The 21,537-nt window shown below is 41.5% G+C and overlaps 1 protein-coding gene across 6 annotated transcripts in view; it reads right to left on the bottom strand.

Moving 5' to 3' along the window:
* The window catches only part of ADAMTSL1 (ADAMTS like 1), an 858,582-nt gene that overhangs the window by 131,624 nt on the left and 705,421 nt on the right, over positions 1-21,537 (bottom strand). For all 6 annotated transcript variants that reach the window (XM_070589758.1, XM_070589759.1, XM_070589760.1 and 3 more), the window contains one exon: positions 6,386-6,596. In XM_070589758.1, the coding sequence (XP_070445859.1) occupies positions 6,386-6,596 (211 nt within the window). The remainder of the gene's footprint in view (positions 1-6,385; positions 6,597-21,537) is intronic.

Below are 21,537 nucleotides of genomic sequence, written 5' to 3'. Positions count from 1 at the left end.
AAGGACGAACGAGGCTGAGATGGCCCCGGAAGATTCTAGCTACAGAAGAGGCTGGATGGTGCTGTCACCCAAACCACAGGATCCCTGAAGAAAGACCAGGTCTGCTGGGGAAGGTGGCAGGTAGGATGTTACTGAGCTTGGTGTTAGACCTTTGGACTTTGAGGTAACTTTGCGATACACGAGTTTGAGAGGTTCTAAAGGTGGTTAGAGGCAGTGGGTGGCATATAACAGAGGTTGAGAGTGAGCCGAACTGAATTAGGGCTCAGAGAAACAAAGAAAAGGAGGTCTGGAATCTCACTAAACAAAATTATTAAAATGAGAACAGAATTTCTACCCCAACCATTTTGTGGATTTGAATTACCTTGTTCATCTAATATCAACTAAGCTTTCTTAACCCCGGAAGTCCAAGAAGTGTGCAACGTATCTTCTGGGTTTAATATTCCTGTTAGTATGTGAAGCATGGGTTGCACACCCACTAAATTTCAGAGCAACTATTACAAAGAGTTGTCTGCTAACTAATAAATAAAAAAAACTCGTGAATTTTGACTTCTGATCTCTGTTTTGCTTACATTTGCTGTTGCTTCTAAAGGTAGTCCATTTCCTTATAAAATACGCTACAAAAATAGATAAAAATCATAATATAGATTTTTTTCTCCCAGGATACAACATTTTTAATAAACATGGTCTCTAACTTACCAGGATTTATATTTTAGTCACTGGAATATAACAAAACTGATGACTAGATCAACTCTTTCTGCCAGAATTCAGCCCTCTAATCCAGACTAAAGTCATTCTTTTCGGTGTGTGTATAAAATCAAGAAAACAAAAAATTTAATTCTCAAGCATTTAGAGTTATCATTAAAATTCTCTTTTTTCTTAATATTACCAGCAAGGACTCTTCTCTCAGATACCTTTTTACACAGCTAAACTACAGGCATTTTGAATTGTAACCCTGATTAAAAAAATGGTTTACGGGGAAATGGCCACATAATCAGAGCTTTAAGCACGAAGGAAATAGGGGCTGTGGTTGTTTCCGTCTCTGCACAGATGTGTGCAATATGTGTGTACAGTTGGTGGACACAATCCTCAACATAAAACATAAGCAATATAGAGAAATATAAATTATGCTTCATAGTGGACTCTGTAATTCATATCAATTTAACCCTTCCAGCACCTGTCTCTTTTTCTCTCATTTCTCTTTTTAAATTTATTTTTTAGAATGAAAACAAATAAAGAAAGAAGATTGATGCATGTGAAATTCACAGAGAGTAGCAAGGAGAGTGGCAGTAGAAGGTAGATTGCTAATCTCAAGGACCTTGTGCTAACAGAGACTAAAGCTTAGCCCACAATATAGCAGATTGTGGTTGGCTGAGCAATGACCCCAAAGACATCTATGTCCTTTTCCCTGGAGCCTGTGAACATGTTACCTTACACAGTCAAAGGGACTTTGCAGATCTGATTAAGTTAAACATCTCGAGATGGGGAGATTGCCTGCATTACTCAGGTGGGCTTGATGTAGTCACAATGGTTCCTATAAAAGGGAGGCAGGATGATGCGAGTCAGAGGGAGAGGATGTAAGAGAGGTTGGAGTGCTTTGGAGATGGAGGAAGGGGCCGTGAGCCAAAGGAGCCAAGCAGCTTTTAGAAGCAGGAAGAGGGAAGGGAATGGGTTCTCCCCGAGAGCCCCCAGAAGCAATGCAGGCCTGCCAACACCTTGATTTCAGCCAAGTGAAACTAATTTCAGACTTCTGACCTCCAGAGCTCTAAGATAGTAAATTCATGTTGTTTTCAGCCACTAAATGTTTGGTGATTTGTTACAGCAGCAACAGGGAACAGCCACAGATTAACTGCCCTGGATAAGGCAACAAATACCGAGTTTTATGTAAACTGCTGATTTTAGGGCTGGTATCAGATTTCCTCACAGTTTAATACTTTAGAGCAAACGGTAAAGAGGTCTTGGGAAAGCTGCATGGCACAGTGGAAAAGAGAATGGAGTTTGAAGCCTCCAGACCCTGTTTTCCATTTACAGGCTATGTGACCCAGCGCCAGTGCCACCTCTCTGAGCCTTCTTTCCTCACAGGGTTGTTTAGCGATTAAAAGGGAAAAGGCAAGAGCAGTAGAATGAGTTGTATTACATGAAATTTGAATTCATGTTAACCTCACAGGTCTTCAGGTTCCTAATCTGTGAAATGGGGATAATAGTAATAACTGTCACATAGGATAGTGAGAATTCAGTGAATTAAATATGTAAAGTACCTAGAGCTGTGCTTGATACATAGTAAGGGCTGCTCTTATTAAAATGAGAAGTTCCCTTGGTTTCTGCCGTCATTGACATTATGGTCTAACTCAGAAGATCCAAGGGGAATGCCTGTCCAGGTGAGGTGGTATGTGACGGCTAAATGAGCAGCACTGATCATCAAGACCATGTGGCTTCAGTGTGGGAGGACAGTAGACGAGTCCTGGTGGAAGAGGTAAGACTCCTGCCCAATCTGACAAGCAGGGGCGAGGGGAACTGCATGTGGGCAGGGAGAAGTGTGTGCAGATAGGAAGGTAAAGCAGCGATGGGAGCACCATGACTGGAGATGGGCAGGGGCAGAGGGGCAGGGGGATGAGCCCTGACTAAGCCACGTGGCTTTATTTTTTATTTTTTATGGCAATGGAGAGTCACTGAAAAAAAATCCCAGCAGAAGACCATCCTGATCAAAATATCTCAGACTGACTTATGAGATACATAAAGTGGTTCTCAGTCATGGGGCTGTAATAGACCAGCATGATATGACCCTTGTGAGGTGTCTAAAAAGTGATATATAGCCAACAACCAAAGATGCTGCTGCTGCTGAGTGTATGTATTTAATAAACCAGAGAAGATTCAGCAGACTAATGTACTAAATATGTGTTTCAAAAGCCAACTGAACACAAACCAACAAGATATTAAAACTAAATTGATAAAGATAAATATTAAATGTCTTTCACACAAGACCAGAGATAAAAGCCAAGGGATGCAGTATTAAGAAGTAGAACTGAAATAAAGAAGGCTCCCTAAACCAAAGCCAGGATTTTTGCTTCATTTCTGCCTAATTGTTTCTAAAATAAAAATTTTAACGTAAATACTTGGACTCCAGGCTAGTCCTCTCCAGAACTGCAGAATGTGTAAATATTGGCCATTTCCCATTTGTCAGGCAAATGCTCTATAAAGGACAAAGGAGGTTGCATTCCTTATCTGGCAAACGACAATTCATGTAATTTACGCTTTTCTTTTCCAGGAGGAAAAGCAAATGCATGAGGTCAGTGGAAGCCCAGTGTTCAAACAGCAAAAATGGGGAGTTTCTCTCTTCAAACAGGCCAATATCTATCAGGGTTGTTATCTGCTTCCCTTTAAATGAAGAATTTGATGCCCCATCTCCCTTTCTTTCATATGAAAAATGACTGTAAGCTGGGTGTTGAAGGATTAGAGACCTTAGCACTATCCTCCAGTAGATGGAAGCAGCTAAATGGAGAAGACCATGTGAGTGCACAGCAGGTTCCCTTGTCCCAACAAGGACTGCCAAGGAAGCCGAGGGCCAACCAGGCAAATGGATAGTCAATAGCTGGTATCTTAACTAATTGGTGTCCTAAGATGACAGCCAACTAGCTCGGAGACACCTAAGTTACTCTTGACTTATTTCACCATCTAGCATAAACAGTGACTTCCTCTCTTTTAACAAGTGGTCAGTAATAGCTTATTTTACCTAACAAAGCCTGATTAAAGAAGAAGGATTCTAGGAGATAATGCAATAAGAATAGGCTATTGTTTCTTCTAGGTTTAGAGAGATTCCTAACAGTGGCCAAGGATTCTTAAAACAGACTGTATGCCCCAAATGCTTAAAGGGATTTTATCTAGAGGATAAAATCACTGGTGGCTTTCACTTCCTTGTTCTTTATTTCTTGTTATGTCTGAATATATTTCACAATCATTACGTATTGGGTATGAAAGAAGATGCTTTTTAAAGATCTTAACAAATGGTAGTCAGTGGCTCATTGAATAAGCTTCAACGAACTGTTTGCTATTAGTTTCATGATTTGTAAAATGGACTTAAATTTGACTCATCCTCAAAAGCTTCCCCCTAATGGAAGGAAATAGAAAAAGTTTTTGAAATAAATTCATGTCTTAACCAGCCTAATGTAGATGGAAAATGGAAGAACAATTGACTCTTTGGAAATCCACTCTTTCAAATAGGGACACTGGGCATGGGGGTGGTGGTAGTGGCAATAGACCAAAAAAGTCATGTATATGGATGTGCTCTAAAAACTAAAAAAAAACATCATAGGTCACTGCCATTATTCAGCAGCATGTGTGGCTATTGAAAAGAGGTTGGCGTTTCACTAAGTTTCACTGCCAGGTCAACATTAGGACCTATAACCATGAAACAAACCTATCAGTAAGATATAAAGTTGGAATTTTCAGGGCATGTGGGGCAGTATTCTTGATCTATTCATTCATTTTGTCATCCAATAAACAGTTTATCCAGAACTTACTGTGTACCAAACAGCAACACAAATTAATAATATAGGGACTTAATACAACTTTGGAGGTTGATTTGAGCTGATTCTGGGTCTTTTCTCAGGGTTGGCATGAGTTAGTGGTTCAGTTTAAGGTCAGGAATTCATTCCAGTTAAAGGTGACAGTATAAATGCATTAGATCAAGATATCTGGGTTCTGGACCAGACTTTATGATCTTGGGCAAGGTGATATCGAGGCCACAGTTACATCATACGTAAAACAAAGGGGCTTATATATAATCCCTGAGGGTCCTTTCAGCCATAGTAGTCTCTGACAACGGGGTATAGTGGAAATGATCACACAAAACTGGATTGATGGGAATCCTGAATTTGCTACCTGTATGAGCCTCAATTTCCTCAAACCTAAAACGAAGATAATAAAACCTACTTTTCACTGGATTATTGTAAGGATTATCTTCAATTAGGTGTGAAATAATATATATTTCTTAACAGAACACTGGTACATAGATGTTCAAAACATATTACATTCTCATGACTTCCACAAACCATGACACAGTAGCATGGAATTTATGAACTTAGCCAGGTACATTTAAGCTCTAAAAGAAAATACATAGTCTGGACGCTTTACACTGTAGCGTTTTGCTCACTCATTACTATTTGATTCTTTGGGCACTTAATGAAATCACAGCCCTAAGATAGGCAAGGAGAAGGAAGGCGCTCTGCCAACTGCTTTGAGAAAGCGTGGAGATGTGTGGAAATGGCAGCCCCCTCTCAGCACTGAGGCAAGGGTGCTGCTATGCTCTCTCCTTCTCAGTCGGATGACCATATAATTTATCATTCTAATTGGGTCACTTTTAAGAGTGAAAAACTGTTTGAGTAAAACGGGGATGTATGCCCCCCTCACCTTTCAGGTTTACTTTTTGCGACCACTGTTGTCACTTTAAAGCTACATCTGATATCCTAATGGAGAGAAAATTGCAAAATGAGATTCTATCCAAATAATCTAAAATCCTTCTGTGTTTTTTAAAGGCATACAAAAAGATTATTTAACTAAAGTTTGATAAATATATACTAATTTTTAAATAGGATTTATGACAAAATAGTTGTGTTTGTATTATTATAATGGATGTTTTAGAGTGGGGTCAGCAAAGTTTTTCTGTGAAAGGACAGAGTAAATATTTTAGGTTTTGTGGGCCATCTGGTCTCTATCACAGCCATGCAGTTCTGCCCTTGTAGTGCAAAGCCCACCACAGACAGTATATAAAAGAATGGGTGTGGCTGTGTTCCAATAAAACTTTATTTACAATAACTGGCTGTGAGCTGGATTTGGCTTTGGGCTGCTGTTTGCCAACCGCTACTTCCAAATAATAGTTCTGGGGCTTTTGGAATTCATAGAAAATAAAGGAAAATTTTAAAAGTCTGGAATTGACTCAGGATTTCTAACTTTTTTTGACTAAGTAATTATGTTTAAAAAAAGAATGAAAAATCAGTGGCTAGTATTTTTATCTCTTAGAATTTTAATTAGCAAAAAACTAGAAAGGGCATGAATTCAGAACAAATTTAATTTTATGGAAAACCCACCCCTGGTCCTTATTTTTTAAATTTTTTCTTAGCCTGGTGAAAACTTTGGAGTGAATAGGCTCAGGTTAATAGATGGTTCATTTGAGTTGCTTTTGGAGGTTACTTCGTGTGCCACAGTAGAAAGAATGTGGTATTTGTAATGAAAAGATCTGGGTTTGAGGACATTTGGGGTAGTACGAAGAAGGGAGGGATGAATAGACTTTCAATATTCCTCTAAAGGGACAAAGCTACTCCAAGAGACCGTCCCCTGTCCAGAATCACTGCTGCAAACACAAACTCCAAGAGTGAGTAACTCTGGAACTCACCAGCTGCCATTGCGCAGGGTACCAGGCTGGAGGGCAGTTGAAGCGGTTACAAGCCTGTACTGTGCTGGGCTTGGGCTGGCGACACAGCTCATCAGCAAGGATTACTGTCTCATTCATCTCTCTGGAAAGTAGGTGGGAGCAGAAGACGTCTCTGGTCTGCAGGCCAACCCCACAGGTGAGACTGCATGGACTCCACTTGCCAATTTCCCACCTGGGAAGAAATCAGAGAGAAAGAGGACACCTTGAGCACCTGTGCAGAGAACATTTCCTGTGACGTCATGTGTTGCTAATGGAGTAAAGACGCCTAACTGGGAATGTGGACAATTTCAACACAAGATTAGCTGGGATTTTTATCCTAACCCTAGAACCCATCCTCTCCTTTCATGTTCTAGAATTCATTTAGAATAAAGCAAAGAAGGTGATAAAATGGAGCATCCAATTTTACCCACAAAATTATCAAGAATGGTCACAATCATGTCTATTTTGATGGAACATATAAACTTCATCAAAATAAGTGGGGGGTTATGCTACATAAGACATAGGCTGAGCACATGAAAGCTTGGGCTCTGCGTATTGAACAGTGGGTCTAGAAGAAGCCTTTCTGCTAATTTCTCTAATCCTCATTCTTAGCAAGACTGGAAAATTTGTGCTTGTTTTTCTTTGGTTTCAAAGTGAAAGGTTGTTGGCTCCAACTTCCTTCAAACTTCCATCATAGCACAGAAATGTCTCTGTCTTATGTATAAATATCATCGCTGCCTGGGACTGGAGAATGTAACAAAAGTGAAGGTTCCTAAACAGATCAGTCTTCTTGAGGGGAAATAGGTGGAGAGGACGGCTCATTATCTGGAAGTAGAAGTCAAATACATATGGATGAGCAGAGTGCAGGAACTGGCCATTCCAAACAACCAAGTCTTGAGAAGTACACAGAGTGAGCTAAGACCCTGTAAAAATAGTCCCATTGCGTTTCCCTGTTGCTGCAGCCTCCACAATGAGAATGATAAGGAAAAAGTTCAGTTGCTCGGGCTCTGAGTCAGAAGTGTTCTTTAATGATCAGTTTTAGAAAGTTCTGTTTACAATGTGAGGCACAAAAATTCTACAAATAGGAGTTAGCCAAGAAAAACACGGCAAGTACATCCTTCAGTAGCTAGGCCAGCCTACCTTCCTTAGCTAACCCTGAAAATTGGTTTAAAAAAATCTGTGGCCTTAAAGTTTTTTGTCAAACTGTTAAATTGAGTGTATACTCCCTCAATCTCTTCCCGCTACTCTGATATGTAACTACTTTTCTAACCCCTATTTCCACTACCTCCTTTCATCTATTGCTGTTAGGGCTCTCAAGTTGATTCCAACTCCTAGTGACCCTGAGTACAGCAGAGTGGAACACTGCCCAGTCTTTTTGTGCCATCTTCTCACCTTCTTGCACTCCACTGAAACCTGTCCATCATGGGTGACCCTTTAGGGGTTATGAAATACTAGTGGCTTAGCTTTCAGCACCACAGCAATACAGTATGACAACCAATAGATGGGTTGTGCGGTTCCCTGACCAGAAATGAACCCGGGCCGTGGCAGTGAGAGGACAGAATCTTAACCACTAGACTATCAGGGCTGGCTTTCTCTCATTCACCCTATGTTTAAGCCACATCTGTAGCAAACTACTTTGTTATTCTCAAATTCATGCCCCCTGGGTTCCCAGTTCTGTCTTTACTCAAGCTGTTACTCCTAATTTGGAATACTTTTTGTCCTTTCCTTGCCCCTCAAAATTTCTTCCATTTCTATACCTCCAAATTTGATCTATAGCTAAAGGGTTGTATCCATACCCACTCCAGACACTGATCATTCTCTCAAATGTATTACAATTATTTTTCCTGTCAAAGGCCCTACTGGAGTATAAACCTCTTGAAGGCAAGGTCTGTGTCTGAGTTTTGTATCTCTCATAGGGTTCATCATAGCACCTTCTAGAGAGTTGATGTATATGGTTAATAATTTCCTGATAAATTAGCAAATGGAAGGGACCTACCATCATACAGGACACTTTACACACATTATGTCATTTAATTACCTCCACAACAACAGGAGATAAGCTCTAATGATTTCCCCAATTTTACAGTTGAGGGAATCTTAGAATCCAAGATGCTGATTTGCCCAAGTACCAATAATTAATAAGTAGTGACTCCAGGATTCAACTTGGGTGTGTCTGGCTCCAAAGCCTTTGTACTTTCTATTATACCATGCTGCCTCTTGAACATTGTCCTATAAACATTCACAGAATTTTAAGAATAGAAGCGGAGGCTGGATTGAATATTTTTCTTTTAGATCCTTGTGTGAATTTCTATAAACTTATTTTTAGATCCCTAGCTTGGGTTAATTCCAAGCTTTAAAATGTTGTGGGTTCTTGGTTTTAAAATATATCCATACATTCTTTGCAACTCTGCACTTCTAAAGATGGAGTCTTGAGTATGGGCTGAACTTAGTGGCTCGCTTGTAATGAACAGGATGGGGCAGAAGTGATGCTATGTCACACCCAAGGCTTAACCATAAAAAGGATATAGCTTCCGCTTGGCTTTCTCTGACTGCTCACTCTGGGGAAAGCCAGCCATCATGTCATGAGGACACTCAGACCGTCTTAAGGTAAGTCCACATGCAAAGGAAATGAGGCTGCTCACCAACAGTCAGTACCAATTTGCCAGTCATGTGAGTGAGCAACCTTGAAAGCAGATCTGCTGGAGCCAGTCCGGCCTTCCAATGACTGTAGCGTCATGGGAGACCTTGAGCCAGACCTACCTTTCTAAGCGGCTCCTGAACTCCTCACTTATTAAACTGTGAGAGGTAATAAATGTTTATTTGTGTTGTGAGCTCCTAGGTTTTGGGGAAATTTGTTATGCAACAATAGACAACTAATAGTGTAACCATGAGCCCTTGAGGACCAGTTCAACTGGCTCCGTCTCTTATCAACAGAGTGATTAAGAATTGTCTTTCAGAAAACGTGCAAAGTCATGTAGCCAGAGCATGTGCAGAAGAAGAAATTTTCACCAGAAAGGACTGTGGAACCAAAGGACTGAGTCATGACTAGAACTTGAAAGTCGGACTCTTAGCAGAAGTGAGGGGTCTCTCATTCAGGAAGATCCGGTGTTAAAATTCTTCCCCCACCTCATCATAAATGTTTAGTACCCTATCACAAAAGTTTAGAACCTCATCAATGTTTAGAATCCTGTCATAAATCTTTAGAACCTTACCATAAATGCTTGAAGCCCACAAATCAAAACCTGTCCCATCAGCACTTCCACATGCCAGCCTGTTCTCCCTAACCTCTTAAATTTCACCCCAAATCCTGAATTGGGGAGACAGAGCTGAGGGCACACACTCCCTGTCTCCCTGCAGGCCCACCTTGAAGAATAAAGCTGATGTCTTTTCACAAAGGCCGATGCCCTAATTAATTGGCTAACTGCCTTGGGCAAGAGAACTCCAATTTTGTGCAGTAACAATACAAGTATATAGTCTCCCTCCAAAATGTGCATATATTCATCAAAAGACATATACAAGAATATTCAGGGCCAGCCTGGTGGTGCAGCGGTTAAGTTCACACATTCCACTTTGGTGTCCCAGGGTTTGCAGGTTCAGATCCTGGGTGTGGACCCAGCACTGCTTGTCAAGTCATGCTGTGGCAGGCGCCCCATATATAAAGTAGAGGAAGATGGGCATGGATCTTAGCTCAGGGCCAGTCTTCCTCAGCAAAAAGAGGAGGATTGGCAGCAGATGTTAGCTCAGGGCTAATCTTCCTCAAAAAAAAAAAAAAAGAAAACAAAACAAAAAAGAATATTCAAAGCAGCACTATTCATAATAGCCCAGACAGGGAATAACCCAAATGTCCACCAACAGTTGAATGGATAAAAAAGTATGATATATTCATACAATACTATAAAACAATGAGAATAAACTACAAGGATGAGTCTCACAAACATAAAATTGAGTGAAGAAAGCCACAAGTGCAAAAATTCATACTGTGATTTCGTTTATATAAAGCTCAAAAACCAGAACTAATCTATGCTGTTAGAAGTCAGGAGAGTGGCTATGCTTGGCGGGCAGAAACTAGAAGAGGCGTATGAGGGGAAGGCTTCCAGGATGTGATCTTGATCCAGCTGCTGGATCTGGATCCACTTTGTGAAAAATCACCAAGCCCTACATGTAGGATTTGTGCACTTTTCTTTCTGTTATGCTTCAAAAAAGAATGGTTTTCCACTTTTAAGTGAAACACTAAAATGTTGTGGGGGTAGAATAAAATTCAACAACCATGGCCACCGCTGACGACCCCTCTGTCTCATAGAGGAGCTGTCTACACAGCGAATGCTGTGCCAAGGTTACAACTTGACATGGTATAGACTCTACACCTCTTCTGTCCCCACCTCTGGCAGAAATTCAGTCCCTGGGACCTTGAAGCAGAAGCATTTTGGCAGGCATGAGGCCACTTCAGCACTGCTCAGAGAAACTCACCAACCAGACATATCTGCCTACCCATGATAAAAATACACTACATTCTCAAGAGAGGAGGTCAGCGGAAGCTATCTGTGTATTAAGCACTTTGCTGATTCTGGGTTGAAAGTATGTGAATCAACTTTGGTCAGAAAAGGGAAAACAGAAACTCCACCTCGACTTCTCCCCTCTGTAGAGGCTGCAATTGGGAGCCTTGGGGCTGACCGGCTGCTGATAGCCGCCTGCCTGCATTCTGTACCTTTGGCTGTTCCTGAGGGAGGGACTACAGGCCAGAGGGAGCCAGCCTGGGGACAAGAGCGGCTGTGGCTGGGCAGCCTGTGAGACACTTACAGGCCTTTCCTGGGATTCTGGGGCCTGGCTTCTGTATAAGTCCAGTGCTGACGGGGGAGGAGCTCTGGTCTAGGCATCAGAGGGTGAGGGCAATAATGCTCTTCCTCCACTTTGCCTGTTTGACTTTTACTCATCTTTTTGCCTTCATTAGAAAGGTTAATTCTCAGGGAGAAAGCCATCAGCTGGGTAAAATTCTCCTACTACACCGTTTACTCTAGTCACACTCTTGTACAGCAGATCTCTGCAACTTATCTTGCTTAACTGAAACTTCACGCTGGTTGATTAGTAACTTCTCATTTCCCCTTCCCTCCAGCCCCTGGCAACCACCCTCCATTCTACGAATTTGACTATTTTAGACACCTCGTGTAAGTGGAATCAAGCAGTATTTATCCTTCTGTAACTGGCTTATTTCACTTAGCATAATATCCTTAAAGTTCATCTGTGTTGTCACAGATTTGTAGAATTTTCTTTTTTAAGGCTGAATAATATTCCACCATAGGCATATAGAAAATTTTTTTTAAATTCACGCTTCTGCTGATAGGCATTTAGTTTGTTTCCACATCTTGGCTATTGCGAATAGTGGGTGCTGCAGTGAACATGGGAGCGCTAATATCTCTTTGAGATCCCGACTTCAGTTCTTTTAGACAAATACCCAGAACAGGGATTGCTGAACCATATGGTAGTTCTATTTTTAATTTTTTGAGGAATCCCTATACTGTTTTCTACAGTGGCTCTAGCATTTTGCATTCCTAATAACAGTGCACAAGGGTTCAGACTTTTCCACATCCTCACCGACAATTGTGGTCTGTTATTTTTTTGATAATAGCCATCCTGACAGGTGTGAGGTGATATCTCATTGTGGCTTTGATTTGCATTTCCTGATGATTAATGACATCAAGAATTTTTCATATACCTGTTACCCATTTATGTCTTCTTTGGAGAAATGTCTACTCAAGTCTTTGGCCCATTTTTCAATTGAATTATTAGGGGTTTTTTTTGCTATTGAGTTGTATATTTTGGAGATTAGCTCTTTATCAGATATGCGGTTTGCAACTTTATTCTCCCATTCCATAGGTTGCCTTTTTACTCTGTTGATTGTTTCCTTTGCTGTGCTCAATGCCCTTGTAATCTGACTACCCGGCTCAACTGTTAATTATCTTGATGAGAGCATGGGGCTGTGTCTGTTTTGGTTTATCACTTGTTATGGGTTGAATTGTATCCTCCAAAAAGATATGTCAGACTCCTAATCCCCAGTAACTCAGAATGTGACCTTATTTGGAAATAGGATCATTGGAGATGTAATCACTTAAGGTGAGGTCATACTGGAGCAGGGTGGGCCCTTAATCCAGTACAACTGGTGTCCTCATAAGAGGGGAGAGAGACACCCGGGGGGAGTGCCATGTAATGACCGAGGCAGAGACTGCAGTGACGCATCTACAAACCATGGAATGTCAAGGATTGCCAGCAAATACCGCAAGCCAGAAGGGGCAGGGAAGCGCTCTCTCTACAGGTATCCAAAGGGCATGACTCTGCTGACACCTTGATTTCAGACTTGGTTTTTGTGAGGGAATAAATTTCTGTTGTTTTAAGCCACTCCATTTGTGGTACTGTGTTATGGCAGCCCTAGCAAACCAGTACACCCCTGTAACCTCAGTGCCTAGCACGGTGCCTGGAGCGCAGCAGACGCCCAGTAAGGATGAGGCGACAAACGAGTGGAGCCCCAGGGAACTGTGTGTGCACCTTTGGCTGGTCACCCATCTCAGCTGTGTCCACTCAACAACTGCCACCACCAATTCCAAAGTCCCCAAAGCTCTGAACACCACAACGTTTTCTTTGGTGTGGTGCAAACTCTTTGCTGACAGCACTGGACCTGAATTGACATGATGCCTTTATAGGTTGCATCCCACTTAGTGTAAATATTTACACATTTTACTGCAGCAATATTAGCCTGTTGGATTACAGCATTTTCGCCCAGAATTTACTAGGGGTGTAATACAATTTATGTCTTAGTAATCCTAACATACTTCTAAAATAGAAAAAATTCTGAATCCCAAAACACAGCTGCCCCAATGGTTTTGGCTAACGGATCGTGGCCCTGTGTAAGGAGGATGGTAAACATGGTCACTATGGTTTCCTTCAGCTTCTAGGCTTAAGGTGTTTAGCTTCAATTGGGCCCTTGGCCAAATTGTTAGGGAGACTCTGGCTCCCCCAGTGTTCTCTTTTTATACTCCTTTCTTTCCTCTCAGCCCTTCTCCACATTCTTGTCCCTTTTGTCAATGCCTGTTTGCAGGGAAGGCTCTGGGAGCCGACACATCACAGCTGAGGCTCTGTCACTTCAGGCTGGAGCCTGCCCAGCTCCTGAGCAAGTGACCCTTGACCAAGGGCAGGCAGGAGACAGAGGGTTACCCCTACCTCCCCAAGGCTGGAATTAATCTTCCTGACCCCTGCCCAGCATCAGGTGTACTTGGGCTGGCCTGTCTTTATAACTGGATTTTAGATTTTAGTGCTGGTCTCCCAATTCTGACTTTGTGTCCCTGATGGTGTTTGAGTCCTGCCCAAAGCCCAGCCTACTGGACCGTGGTACTGTCACTCTGCCTGGATCGAGCCATCCCCTGGCCTTGGGCTGGGCAGAGGCCCTTAGCTATGAGCCATAAGCCATGATGTGATAGCAATCTAGCTAATATCACACACTATCACCAATAACAGTAGAGATTCTAACATTTCTACAGAGCTTACAATGAGCCAGGTTCTGTGTTAGTTGCTTTAAAAGCATTGTCTCCTATAATCCTCTCCACAGTTCTGTGAGATAGGTACTATTATTATCTGCATTTTAACAACAAGGAGCTGAGGTCTGGAGAATTTAGATGATTAATTAGTCTAGGCCTAGATTGCCTGCTGCCAGGTCTCATACGGATGTCAATGCCACCTTCCTCACATCCACATCTACCAGGACTCGGACACATGGGTGCTGAGAATGGGGCTGCTCCCTATCACAGAGGCCAGCACTGTGGATTTATAAGCCCCAGCTCTGCATCATCCCAGCCTCTTTTGCAGAGGTCCTAGCAGGATTCAGGGCTAAGCTCACTCAAGATGTGGGATACATATATGAACTCATTTATGACATCAACCCTATGAAGAAGGTACTATAAGTTCCCCCCTTTTACAAGGTGACTTAACAGAGGCTCTGAGAGGTCAAGTAACTTGTCCAAAGTCACACAGCTGGTAAACAAGAGAATCAGGATTCAAACCCAGATGGCCTGGCTCCTGCATGCTTAATTATTATATTACCCTTCTTCTTAGGGTCAGGATGATGAATATTGCAGTATAGAGTAGATCTGAGATGCAAATTCTAGGATCCCTGGTGCTTATAACTTCAGAAAATGACAAATGACAAAATGACAGATCTATTTCTAAATAACAGAAACAAATACTCTGATGCCACCCAGGGTTATGAATACACTTGCATTGTTATTTCAGTAAAGCAGCAGTGGGACTTGGCAGCCAAATGGGCAAAGGCAGAGTGTGGTCCCCCCAAGCACATGTTTGCTTTTTGTAAAGGTGACCATCAGAGATAATGTGGGCCATCAAGAACCCATGGTTGTTAGCACTTCTTAGCAGCTTGTGTTTGTATTAGCAACACAAAAGGAGGAATTTTTGCCTTCCTTTGGACAAGGGCTGATTATGTGAGTTGCCAAGGTTTTTCTCCCCTATGCTTTCAGAGAAGGTAATGGCCATTTCCTCTGGCAAGTCACTATTTGTTGCTGGTATAAATGTACAGAATTTCTAATGGCAGACTCTCCCCACCTCAAGCTATTATGCCCTAAGAAGCTTCTCTTATCTTGGGTTTTGCAGCAAAGTAGGGCTTCTTTTTTTACTCAAAATTTTAAATGCAGGTTTTGTTAGGAGGCGGACATCGTTGTAAATTTCAGTTATTTTTTAGAAGCATTCTTTAAACTTGCATGTGATCCTCCAACTTGACATTTCTATTCCATGATTTTTTAAAGTCCCCCAAAGATATTTCCTCTAAAATGGCTCTGAGGTCAGGAGGTAGACAGCAATCAGGCAATAATAAATCAGACACCATGGAGCGTGGCCAGCTCTAGAAAGCCCAAGTAAGGGCAAAGAGAATGCTCTCTCCAACTGGGACATTGTCTAGGACCCTGTCCCACTTTAAGGTTTTTGGACTATTATTAGTGGCTCCTAATTTATCCGCACATCTCCTAATTTCCCATTTATCCACAGCTCGAAGCTTCTAATTGCAAAGCTAGTCCCTTTACTTTCTCTGATTAAAAACCTCCATTAGAGTCTGTGCTGAGCTTTTAGTGGGGTGGGGATGCCCAGGGCTCAGCTTTGGTCCAGTACAACGAGTGGAGGGAAGGGGGCGCTGCATGCCTGGAGCTGAACTTCCTAAGTGGCTTTTCCTCCCTTCTTCCTCTTTGTGGGGACTGAACTTTAGCCTGAGGCTGGGTGGGGAGTGGTCCATTGGCATGTGACAGGGCTCAGCACTGGACCAGGGTAGCCAGGAATCAAACCTTCAGGGAGAATTGAACAAATGCATAAATACATGGAGGAGAATGGCAGCCAGATTTCTTACTGTCAGACAGAGAAGTGACAAATACAGAAAGTGGGAAGACTAGAATAAACCTTGTGGAATTGGATTGGAATTGAAACAAGTGTGAACTCATGATTCTTGATAGACAAACAGATACCTACATAGACATAGATCTATCAACAGACATAAATGCGTGTATACAAATCTACACATATGTATACAATAGTTCCCAGCTATCTCTGCTGAGAGGCCTAGAAGCAATGACATACTAGTAGTATCAAGTATATCCAGAGCCCATATCTTGGATTCTGAAAACCATTCTCCATGAAGGAAGCAGCTCCTGTGGAAACGGTGCTGGACCAGGGGTTGGGAAAATGAAAAATGAGTCTGGAACATCTTCTTGTATCAGAAAACTAGAAAGTCCTCAACAAATGACAGGCCACTTGTCAATATGTCAAAAGGACACAGGGGCCAGTTTGAAGGGGCTACCACTGGCCATGTCTGGGACGATTTGATAGTAATAGATTTTAATCTTTTGAGTAAAATACAAATTCATAAATAAATAAATAAGAAGAGAAAGCTCTACTCTACAATAGAATGCCTATTAATAATCTAGAAGGAATGATAGACTCTAGAAGGTCACCGTTTGTCAACCATAATAATATTAATTGACTCAGGCAAGAATCACCAATGAATACTAATGCTGGTATGTAAAAGGTTGATGAGCAATAGGGTATTAGTCTCAGATTATCTTCCCCCTAACTACTTATTTGTTATTTACTCTTATTAAGTGCAAGATCCTTACTAATTTTACAGTGGAAAACCTGGCTGACACCATCTTGACCAAATAATAAGAGTTAACATCATCGGGAATGAATGAGACATAACACCATTCATCGCATCCTGATACAGCTCACTAAGAAGTACATAGCATACTTCTGTGGTATTTCTGTCAAAAATTCAAAAATCATGAAGAAGCTTCAAGCAAACGCAAGCTGAGTGACATTTTACAAATTAGCTGGCCTGTACTCTTTAAAAATGTCCAGGATATGAAAGACAAGAAAAGACCGTCCCAGTTTGAAGGAATCTAAAAAGAAATGACAACCAAATGCAACCTGCGACCCTGGATTGGATCTTGGACCTATAGAACCCATTGTTGGGACAACTGGTAAAATTTGAAGGGAGTCTGTGGATGAGATGGTGATACTGAATTAATGTCATTTCTTGATTTTGATGGTTATACTGTGGTTATTTACAAGAGCATCCTTGCACTTAGGTAATAAATATTGAAGTGTTAAAACACAATGGGATACCACCTGAAATTATTCTCAAATGGTCCCCAAATGTTAATAATTATGGAATTGAGGGGATGGGTATAAGGGAGCTCTGTGTACTATTTTTGCAACTCTTTTTTTAAACAGAAATTTTGCAAAATAAAGGTTATACAAAACATCCATTGCAAGGTTCAAATCCTTGGCTGACCTGTAATGTGCTTCACAAACAAGTTTGAATATATCTTTCTGATTTAATCTCAGGTCACCCCTATACTCAGCTTTGTACCCCTCTTCTCAGCTGGCAAACTCCTCTGCCAGTCAGGTGGGATCTTAACCATCCACCTCCTCTCAGAATACTTTTCCGATATCCCTCCCACCAGGCAGAGCTAGACTCTCCCCTCTATGGCACGCTCTTTCCTCCTAAAGGCATTCTCTTCTTCCTTCAGGCTCATCTTCATTATACCGTAGTTGTCTACTTGTCCGTCTCTCTCACTAGACTATGTACTCCACAAGGGCAGCAGTGGCTCTGACCTATTCATCTGAACACCTCCAGCACCCACTACAGTGCCTAACACATTGTGGCTACTTGGGGTGGCATGTGGCATAACGTAGAAGACCTTGGCTCTGGAATGGGATGATCTGTGAATGAACTGTGCTCTGCCACTCTCTAACCGCATAACCTTGGGCATAACCTTAACAGTTTACTCACATTTAAAATTGGAATAATAGCAATACCCACTTCAAAGGGTTGTTCTGAGGTTGAAGTGAGAACATCTATGTAAAGGGCTTAAACACAGTGCTGGCCCAGATGAAGGACTCTATAAACATTAGCTAACATGAACTGTCACTACTGGGTACTCAGTAGATATTTATTAAATGCATGGATGATTCTCGTGAGGCTAGAGATTAAATGAGTAGAGTGAGAATTCTTCCTGGAGGGAGTCAGACTAAGTAGCCTATAGCCATAGGTTATGGAGACTGAGGGAAAGGACATTTGTGACATGCCCACATTAACTTATCATTTAAGCATTCCCCGCTAAGCACTGCACAGATATGGAAGAAGTGGGAGACACGCTCACCACCTTCAGCATGCTTTCAGCAAAGATGGGGAGAACTGACAAACACCCAGGACATGAAGCAAACAACGTTAGGTAATAGTAATGAGCTAAATGCTGAACTATTTGGCTGAACCATGAGTACTGCAGAATTTCAGAAGACGGGCAGTGGGGTGCTTATAACCACCTGCATTTATATGACTGAAATTCACAAAATCTGTTCATCTGTGCTATCTTGTTTGACCCTGCTAACTCTCAAGTAAGCAAAGCAGGCAATACGATCTCCATTTTACAGATAAGCCAGCTGAGGCTCAGAGAAACAAGTGATTTCTCCAAAGTTGGGAAGGGTACTCAGGTTACTCCTTCCACCCGCTAAGTCACTAAGGACAGAGTGGGGAATCATGAAGAGTCACAGAGAAGACAGACAAGATTAGAAAAGCAGTTACACTCCATCGCAGATGGATTTGCTACCCTCACATACAACCTCTGTGTTTTAGAAAACTCCTTAAAGCAGCCTAGGAAAAACAAATGAAAAGATCAAAGGAGACGTTAGACAATCAAGAGTAAAAATGTTTGAAGGCCAAAAATTAACCAAAAGAATATATGATAAATAGCACCATGATAATCAGAGCTCTCTAGAAAAAGAGTAGCTTGCGTGGCTCAGAAAACAGGAAATAGAACCATGCTTCTCTTGGAAGTCAGCCTGCTTGGCATGAAGTTTTAACTCCATAAAAATACTTAAAGTCAAGATTACTGAACTCCTGACATGGTAAGCGCTCATTTCCACTGGAGAACAGTGTGGTCAAAGTTGCTGTTTTAGCCATGCCAGTTTGCCTCACCTACTAAATCATTTCTAAAAAAATTAAAAAAAAAAATCAAGGTTACCAACATTGCAAATGACTCTTGTCAAATCTTCTTTGCTATTTTTAAAAAAATTAATGAATAGCTGTTGGAAGAAAAATGGTACTTGCAGCAAGATATACATTTACTATCTCATTAATAGCATGCCATTTGCTTTAAAGCGACTTCCTTGTCAGAGCATGTCAACCAGCAGAATGGCACCAAAGCTAAGCCCAATGGTACAGAGTGTCTTTCAGCCTTCCCTCCCAACCCCCAACACTTCTCTATGACACCCTGTGTCCAAGAAATACCCATGTGCCTGTTTCCTTACAGACAGCTTGATTTAATCAAAACTTCTAAATTCTGTTCCCATTTTCTGATCACCCTGTCTTCTGGGTGACAGCACATTAAAATGAGACAGAATTTCTGCTGGCTGCTATAATTCAGATATGAGTTTCCTGAGAAACAGGTCAGTAGGCTAGATAATCTGCAAAATCACTTATGCCCTTAGGAATTTGAGATTTTAGTTGGCTTACTTAGAATTCTAGGTGGAAATTTCCTATAAAAATGATCACAGGGTTGTTCTCTTTGTGGTCAAGATCATAGAAGGAATGACTTTGATCATCAATACAAATGTCATCTGTCATTTTTCTTTTTCTCCCTCTAATACTACCTTTTGGTTTTTATTCCAGCTTTTCTGTATTTCATCTTAATTGATTAGCAAACTCACATTGCAGTTTTTCCACTAGATGAACTCCCTTCCTTTTCCAGAATTACCTCCCTTAAAGAGAGGGAGCTTCTTCCAGGTTTAACCACTTGTTAGCTTTCCAACACACCATTTTTCTTTTCCGCATCTGTGAATTTGCTTCCAATTTTTCCTCCCTGGAATGCTCTCCATGTTCCTACCTCAAGGTCTGATTTGAGACCTTCTGCTTCTGGAAGGATTTCCCCACCTCCCAACCCATATCAACTGCACTCTCTTTGCAGTTTATTGGACTTACTGTCATTGGACTTACTGTCTTTTGGTCCTTGTTCATGTCCTACCACACTGACCATGTGGCTGTTCTAAGCCCAGGCAAGACCCTATGATTTGAAACAATTCTATTTGCTTAAATGTTTCTCTTTAGTTATCATCCCAAGTCGAATATAAGGCTTTTAAGATTTGGGATCAAGTATTTTGGGGTTAAGGGAATTGTTTGGTATCCATTAAATCAGGCCATAAAGATCTCCATCTATTGGTTGATTTGTAGGTGGCACTGGTTGTTAAAACCCTACAAGCCTAAGACTTTCTCCCTGTTATGGATTGATGGTGTCCTCCCCCCAAAATATGTTGAAGTCCTAACTTCCAGTACATCAGAATGTGACCTTATTTGGAAATAGGATTTTTATAGAGGTAATTAATTTAAAATGAGGTCATTAGGCTATGTCCAATATGACTGATGTCCTTATAAACAGGGAGAAATTTGGACACAGAGACAGAGAGGGAAAATGACCATGTGAAGATGGAAGATTAGAGAGATGCATCTACAAGCCAATGAACACCAAAGATGGCTGCCAAACCACCTGACACTAGGAAGAGGCCAGGAAAGATCCTCCCCTACAGGTTTCAGAGAGAGCATGGCTCCGCCCACACCTTGATTTCACACTTCTAGTCTCCAGAACTATGAGAGAATGAATTTCTGCTGCTCCAAGACACCCAGTTTGTGGTAATTTGTCATAGTAGCCCCAGCAAACTAACCCTCTCCCTTGAGTCAGTTCTCTTGCACAGTTTTTAATCCATTTATTTATGTTGTAAACAGAAACCTTTCTGGACGTTTATATTCACGGGTTTTCACTGCAAGTGAAACGCCTGCGAAGGTCGGTTCTTTATGTCAGGATCCACAGATCTGATTCTATCTCCTGCAAGATTCGGCCTCCTCTTTCCTTTCATCATAATTGTTTTTGCAGTCTTGTAGACTTCATTTTTTCTTCTACCAATAAATTAAGCCATTCATAAACGTATGTGTGCCTACGGCCATGCATTCATTTGTTGAAAACCTACTATGCATCAATATCATGCTGAATGCTGGAGACACAGAGCTGTAAAAAAATCTCGCTCTTAAGGGCTTTCAGAGACAAGTACAAGGTACTGTAATAAGTGCTATTCATTTATTTATTCATTCAACTAGCATTTATTGAGCACTTTTTGTGGCCAGGCTCTATGTGAAGGAACAGAGTAATAAATGAGACGGACATAGACCGTATTCCCGTGGGGCTCATAGTTTAGTCTGTGAGACAGATAAACATGAGGTGTTAGGGAAGCACAAAAATATAGACTGGGAGTCAAGAGGGAAGAGAGAGAATCCTGGAAGGCTTCTTGGAGGTAGTGGTGTCTGGGCTGAGTCTTAAAGAGTAAGTAGGAGGTGGCTAGGCAAATGCAGAGGTAAAGAGAAGCTATTCCAGGCAGAAAGAGGTGCAAGAAAGAATGATGCCTTTGGGGAACTCTACTTTATTTCCATTCTCAGGGCTGGAAAGAATATTGAGTAGAAAGCCTAGTAAGTCCTTGGAAAATTCAGTTTTCTCTCCTCTCTGTTTTCCTTGATGTAATTCTGGGTGGGTAAGGGAGCCTGGGAAACA

This window comes from Equus przewalskii, chromosome 22 (assembly GCF_037783145.1).
Source record: "Equus przewalskii isolate Varuska chromosome 22, EquPr2, whole genome shotgun sequence".
Taxonomy (NCBI): Eukaryota; Metazoa; Chordata; class Mammalia; order Perissodactyla; family Equidae; genus Equus; species Equus przewalskii.
Note: the sequence above shows the minus strand (reverse complement) of the source record. Positions and strands in the feature narration are given on the sequence as shown.